General features: G+C 39.2%; 1 protein-coding gene across 1 annotated transcript in view; it reads right to left on the bottom strand.

The window, feature by feature from the left end:
• Positions 1-7032, bottom strand: part of TMEM245 (transmembrane protein 245) — a 102140-nt gene that overhangs the window by 85818 nt on the left and 9290 nt on the right. Inside the window, exons 2-3 of the mRNA XM_007449811.1 lie at positions 6184-6301; positions 4529-4630 (exon numbers count right to left, since the gene is read on the bottom strand). Of these exons, the coding sequence (XP_007449873.1) occupies positions 4529-4630; positions 6184-6301 (220 nt within the window). The remainder of the gene's footprint in view (positions 1-4528; positions 4631-6183; positions 6302-7032) is intronic.

The following is a 7032-nucleotide window of genomic DNA, read 5'->3' as shown; positions in this document are numbered from 1 at the left end:
ATGGCACACACTTAACATTTTTCCCTACATTAACTTGAGGTTCCAGGAAATACCAAGTAAGAGTTCCTAAGGTCTAAGAACTGAGTAAGGTCCCTGTGTTCACAAAGAACCACTGAAACTAACTCAGCAATGATACTTAAGAAGAGTTTTCTGGATCTAGGAGCTAAACAAATTCATGCTTTGAAGTATGATGACATCCAAAGGATTAATTCTGTGAATCCAGCAAACCAGATTGTAAAACAGCAAAAGATTCAAAGCTCAGAAGACATAGAGAAAGATGCCTACACAAGTGACTAGGTTACAAGAGCAGTCCTACAATGGGACAGTGGAGGTGACAAGGAAGGAATAAATGCACACAATGCCACGGCAGTACACTAAAGCATTCCCGTGCCTAACTATATTACAGTGACATCTACAGGAGGGAACTGACTATAAAAAAGGGAAAGGTTGTCCCAATATGGCTCGAGTTCTGATGCCTAAAAGAAACAAGGTACTAGGGGCAACAGGAAAACAATATTCAGAAATTTAGAAAAAAAAAATGGTTAAACAAATTTATTTTATGATGAGGATTATCTACACTAGAAGTCTATAAAAAGATTCTAAATCAAGAAAAACCTATTCTGAAGTAGGCTGGAATAGGAGTAAACAAAACAAGGAAAACCAACATTTCCAAATCTGCTCTCAACATTTATTCTGTGTCTCTATGACTCCCTTTCTTGTAACAGTCTGGAATACAAATACCAGAAATCTGGGTTGCATGCCAACACACCACTACCCTGGGCTTATGGGGAATAATAATCACACACAGCCTTCTTTTTTCCCAAGCTCAATACTTGGTCTTAGAACTCCTGTCCTCACGGCTCCCTAGGCTGCCATCACCAGCTGACTAGAATTTATACCCAAGAGAAAATCCATCTGAAACCCCTGGTTTAGACCTACTTTATTCATATACTTGCAGTAAAGTACTTACTGAGCCCTGGACAAAAGCAGTCAAAAGGACAAAACTGTCCTCAAAATATTAAAAATAGAACTACCATATGATCCAGCCAATTCCATTTTAGGATATATATCTGAAGAAAACAAGAACACTAACTCGAAAAGACATATGTACCCCCATGTTCACTGTAGCATTACTTAGAATAGTCAAGATACAGAAACACCCTAAGGGTCCACTGACGGATGATTAAAGAAAATGTGTGTGTGTGTGTGTGTGTGTGTGTGTGTATACATACACACACATACATATATATATATACACATACCCACACACACACACACAGGAATATTATTCAGCCATAAAAAAGAATGAAGTCTTGTCACTTGCAGCAACATGGTGGACCTCAAGGGTATTATGCTAAGTAAAAAGGTCAGAGAAAGACAAATACCGTATGATCTCACTTATATGTGGAATCTTAAAACAAACAGCAGCTCGAAGATACAGAGAACAGACGGGGGGCTGCCAGAACTGGTGGTGGGCGTGGGATAAATGAGTGAAGGGAGTCAAAGGCACAAACTTCCAGTTATAAAATAAACAAGTCCCAGGGATGTAATGTGCAGCATGGTGGCTACTGTTAATAACACTTTATTGTAGACTTGAAAGTTGTTAAGAGAGTACATCTTAAGAGTTCTCATCACAAGAAGAAAGTTTTTTGGTAACTATGTAAGGTGACAGATGTTAACTAGACTTATTGTAGTGATATATACAAACATGGAACCATTATGTTGTACATCTGAAACTAATATAATGATATATGTCAAATATACCTCAATTGAAAAAAAGAAAAAAAGAGAGAGAGAGAGAAATGCCCGAAGGAAAAAAAAAGGAGAAAACTGTCCTGGGGTGAGGGGTGAAGGATAAGCAGAGCTGTCTGAACCACTACTATTAGGGGAAAGGGGGAAAAAAAGAGACAAAGCTTATCAGAGGAACAAGTGGAAACCACCAAGTTTTCTACAGTAGTTGCCAAAACAGGAAGTTTACTTCTACTGGTTCGATATATAACCACACAGTCTAACAGGTTGTGACCAGAAAGAGAGGCTGAGCAAAGAAAACTTAGAAAGACAGCAAAATATAAAGTAAAATCTTTCTGATTTTCTACTCTCAGAGAGATAAGTAATTAAAGTTTCTTTGTTTCAGATAGTTATTATAAAATTCTAAACAAATATTTATGAATAAAAGATGTCTTGGGGCTTCCCTGGTGGCGCAGTGGTTGAGAGTCCGCCTGCCGATGCAGGGGACACGGGTTCGTGCCCCGGTCCGGGAAGATCCCACATGCCGCGGAGCGGCTGGGCCCGTGAGCCATGGCCGCTGAGCCCGTGTGTCCGGAGCCTGTGCTCGGCAACGGGAGAGGACACAACAGTGAGAGCCCCGCGGACCGCCAAAAAAAAAAAAAAAGAGAAAAAAAGATATCTTACAATTGTCAGACACTACTCATCTACCAAATAAAATAACAAACAGCAACTTAATTTAAAAAACCTTCTGTAACATAGCTATACACATACACGGAAGTGCCACAAATAGCCTTGTGATTAGCATGAAAAGGAGATGTGAAAAATAACATTGCAGAAGTATATTCATGGACATAGAAAGGTGCTCATGACATAATTAAGTTTAAAATGCAGTTTACAAAACAATTTCACTATGATCCAGTTTTCTTGTGTCTTAAAAAGTCCAAAGGCATAAAAGTCATTAGCTAACGTTTTGGTATAATCTGTGGGCAGTGGGATTTTTAATGATTTTTCTTTTCTTCTTTTTGTTTCTCTCTATTTTCTAACTTAACTGTAACACACTGGTATTTGAGAACTTTTTTTTCCTCTAAAAAATCTGCTGCAATTAGTAATTTGCTCTTGTAGTTTATGTGTAACTATCAGAAAGAAGCAAGGGACAAATGTCAATTACTGTGGAAACTGTGTGCTGTTCAAACCTACCTCTCTGCTCACAGCCATTTCCACATGGCTGGCTAACTAGAAGTCCAGTCTGATGATTTCACAACAGTGACTATATCTGCCCCTGCACCCCACCCCACAACCCCCGTACAACTCATTAGAAACCTGTATGTTTAACAAAGCGCTCTGGATAAAGGCCACGTGCAACCAGGGTACCTCAAAAACAAACTTTAAAAAAAAGATTATTTTAAAAGGTTAAAATAATCTTTTAAAGAATAATCTTTAAAATAATCTTGAAAAAATAATGTTTTAAAGAAGACTAATCTTTATTCAACATTGTAGTGGAAGTTTCAGCCAGAGCAATCAGGCAAGATAAGAAATAAAAGGCACCCAGATTAGAAAGTAAGAAAACTATCTCCATTTGCAGAGACATGATCTTATATATGCAAAATCCTAAAGAAGCCACAGAAACTATTAAATCTATTAAACAAATTCAGCAAAGTTGCAGGATACAAGATCTACAGGGGTAAATATTCATGACTTTGGATTTGGCAATGGTTTGTTAGGTGGGACACAACACATGGAAATTAAAATACTTCTGATTAACCAATGTATCAAAGAAGAAATCAAAAGAGAAATCAAACAGTATATGATCCAAAGAAAATGGAAACACAACATATCAATATCTATGGGAAGGGGCTTCCCTGGTGGCACAGTGGTTGGGAGTCTGCCTTCTAATGCAGGGGACACGGGTTCAAGCCCTGGTCTGGGAAGATCCCACATGCTGCGGAGCAACTAGGCCCGTGAGCCACAACTACTGAGCCTGCGCATCTGGAGCCTGTGCTCCGCAACAACAGAGGCCGCGACAGTGAGAGGCCCGCGCACCGCGATGAAGAGTGGCCCCCGCTTGCCACAACTAGAGAAAGCCCTCGCACAGAAATGAAGACCCAACACAGACAAAAATAAACAAACAAACAAATATGGGGTTTAAAAAACAAAAAACCTATGGGATGCAAAAGCACTTCTGAGAGGGCAGTTTATAGCAATAAATACCTTCATTAAGAAAAAAGATCTCAAATAAATAACCTAACTTTATGTAGCTGCTTAATGGGCACAGCACTTTCCTTTAGGGTGATGAAGATGTCTTGGAACTAGATGGAAGTAATGGATTCACAACACTGTGAATGTACTAAATGTCACTTTAAAATGGTTAATGGGGGCTTCCCTGGTGGCGCAGTGGTTGAGAGTCCGCCTGCCAATGCAGAGGACACGGGTTCGTGCCCTGGTCCGGGAGGATCCCACATGCCGTGGAGTGGCTGGGCCCGTGAGCCATGGCCGCTGAGCCTGCGCGTCCGGAGCCTGTGCTCCGCAACCGGAGAGGCCACAACAGTGAGAGGCCCGCGTACCGCAAAAAAAAAAAAAAAAAAGGTTAATGATTAATTTTATGTTATATGAATTAAACCTCAATTAAAAATGCAAAAAAGGGGGGTAGAAATGGTCTAACCATCTAAAATATTTGAAAGAAATTTATTTTCTGTTCAGAAAATACCACCAATTTAAAGCAGTTCATCATAGTATGTTTTTTAAATAAAGTTATTCTCCCAAATACTTAAGAGTAATATTAATAGAATGCCGTATTTCATACCAGAAGACTCTTTTCCATTCTGTTTTTCATAGAGGGTGCCCACAGACATCAGGAAAACAATAACCAGGAATACCGGAATTCTCCATGAGCCAGCCAAGGATGCTGCAAATTATTAAGAATTAACATTTTTAGTGAAATAAAAATCTAGCACTTGTCTTTAAAAGGCTCAGTTTAGTAGACTGACAGAACAATTTGGCAAATATGTTAATAACAAAATTGTTTCACAGGGAAAAAATTTTTTAAAAGGCAACTGAAAGCTCAATTCAGGGCTCCTCTCAGGGAGTCCAGCCCTGCTCTCAGAGGCCCTGGTCTAAAGGAATGGGTATGTGCCAGCTTACCTTTAAGAGGCTTGTATCACCTGAAGAATCAAGTCCATTCTAAAGCACATCCAGTGTTGAAGACCATCAAACCCCCTGTTTAACCCCCGAATGACCTGCATCAGGCACAGAACTTTAAGTCATGGTGCCTGACTTGATTTCCCGGAAATACCACTGGGTGTGAACTCTACCTCTCAAGAAAGGGTGGAATGGCCCACAAGAGCACGGCAAAAAGCTTTAATGTATCCTCAGTGTACAGAGCAAAAATGCTAACAAGTGGCCAAGGATCAAAAGCCTTTGCATTTCCCTGAGTTGGTCTACAGCCTTACGAACATACCTGCCTGCCTCCCCACTCTACTCTACCTTCCCCAAATTCGAAATGAGTCCCATCAGACATTAGGGGGACCTTGCTGAGAAACTCCTTTAGCATTCCAAGTCAGCAGAGCTAGAGAGTAATGCTTTGTTCCATATCAGACTCTAAGCAAAGACATACTTTCAACCAACTCTGGTTTTTATTTTATTTTTAACAATAAGTAGCTCTAAAAACTACTACTAATAGGCCACCTACTGCTCTAGGTTACTGAATTTTGTTTTTAAATTAGAACTTAATGTTTCCATATAGTTAAGACTTGGAGGTAAATGAGTCCCTGACAAATCACTCTACAACATCCTGGCAGCCACTCAGCTAACAGTGAAGGGTCTCAAGTAACGGGGAACTCATTACTCTGAGCAGCTCCGACACTGATCATCCTTATGTTGAACAGAGACTTGTCTCTCTGAAGCTGCTCATTGCTCTGACATCTCTCCCAAATGGCTACAGAGATCTGTTTAAACCACTCTTTCACAATCCTTCAAATACCTGAAACCGGCTTCCATATTTGGTATCTTCCTCACCTCTACCTCCTCCCCACCCCTGCAGCCCCAGTGCCCTTCTCTTATAGAGAGTAAACATCTCTGGTTCCCTTAAGAGTTTCTCTCACATGATTTTGAGCACCTCTTATCATCCTTGACTGCTTAGCTATATCCTCCCTAAGTAAGGACACTCAGAAACAGCCATGAAAGTTCAAGTGTTCAAACAGCCATGAAAGTTCAAAATAAATAAGATATATTTATTTTTAAAAGACCTTTTTGAAAATGAACATTCCATATAATTAAAAGTAGACATTTTAAAGTACAATATTTTCATTCAAGATTAATTAAAGATTAAGGCAGAATATTTTGAAGGATTATTTTAAAGAATTTTAAATGCAACATATAAAACTTCAAAAGATTCACTTTGATTCACACGGTCAGCCTCTGCTGACCTTAAGCTAGACTTTCTTAGAAAAAGGGACCCACCTAAATGAGAAAGCAATATAATCCAGACAGGAATTGAAACTGCTCTCAAGTAGCGTTCAGTGCTTGCATTCCACTTGAATGAAACAGTCAACACATAGCCAACTACCAAGGTCCAGATCTTAAATAAATGAAATATAGACACAGTTGTAAAATATATACACATGCAATAAACATTCAATTATACAAAACTTGCAAGCATCTACATAGCATGAGAGCTGTGGATACAACACAGATGACGGTTGGTGGTGCTAAAAGGAGTGTGCATAGGTTTTCCTCCTCTGCTTAGATAAATCAAGTTTGGAAATAAACAGGTTTGAAATCCCATGCAGTGATATTATTGAAATATCTTTAACAAAAAATACATAAATATAGTTTTAATTTAAGATATGTTAAAAGTTCAAAAACTATTATATGCATAAAGATACTTACGATAAAATATTCCATTTTTAAGCCATGGATTTAAATTAAGCGCTTCACCTTGTGGAATTCTTCAAGTTTTCTCTGTAGATTAATATTTACAAAAGAAAAGAAAAAACAAGAGCGAATTCCCTGGTGGTACAGTGGTTAGGACTCCGTGCTTCCACTGCCAGGGGCCCAGGTTCCATCCCCGGTCAGGAAACTAAGATCCCGCAAGCCGGTGTTACTATGAAAAGAATTTTTTTTTTAAGCTAAAAAGAAGGCAGCCAGCTGAAGTGTGACCCTGCTGAAATAACCCTGGTAACAGATGGTTAGAGTCTAGAGTTATACTCAGTTGAAGAAGTGTAGCTGAAAAAAATATTACCAGAGGAAGAAACAGCGAGACTTGAGAACAGAAGAACCAGCCAGGGTCCCCCTCCTCAGTTTTCCCTA

The sequence above is a fragment of the Lipotes vexillifer genome, unplaced genomic scaffold (genome assembly GCF_000442215.2).
Source record: "Lipotes vexillifer unplaced genomic scaffold, Lipotes_vexillifer_v1.1 scaffold230, whole genome shotgun sequence".
Lineage (NCBI taxonomy): Eukaryota > Metazoa > Chordata > Mammalia > Artiodactyla > Lipotidae > Lipotes > Lipotes vexillifer.
This window is presented reverse-complemented; position numbering and strand designations above follow the sequence as displayed.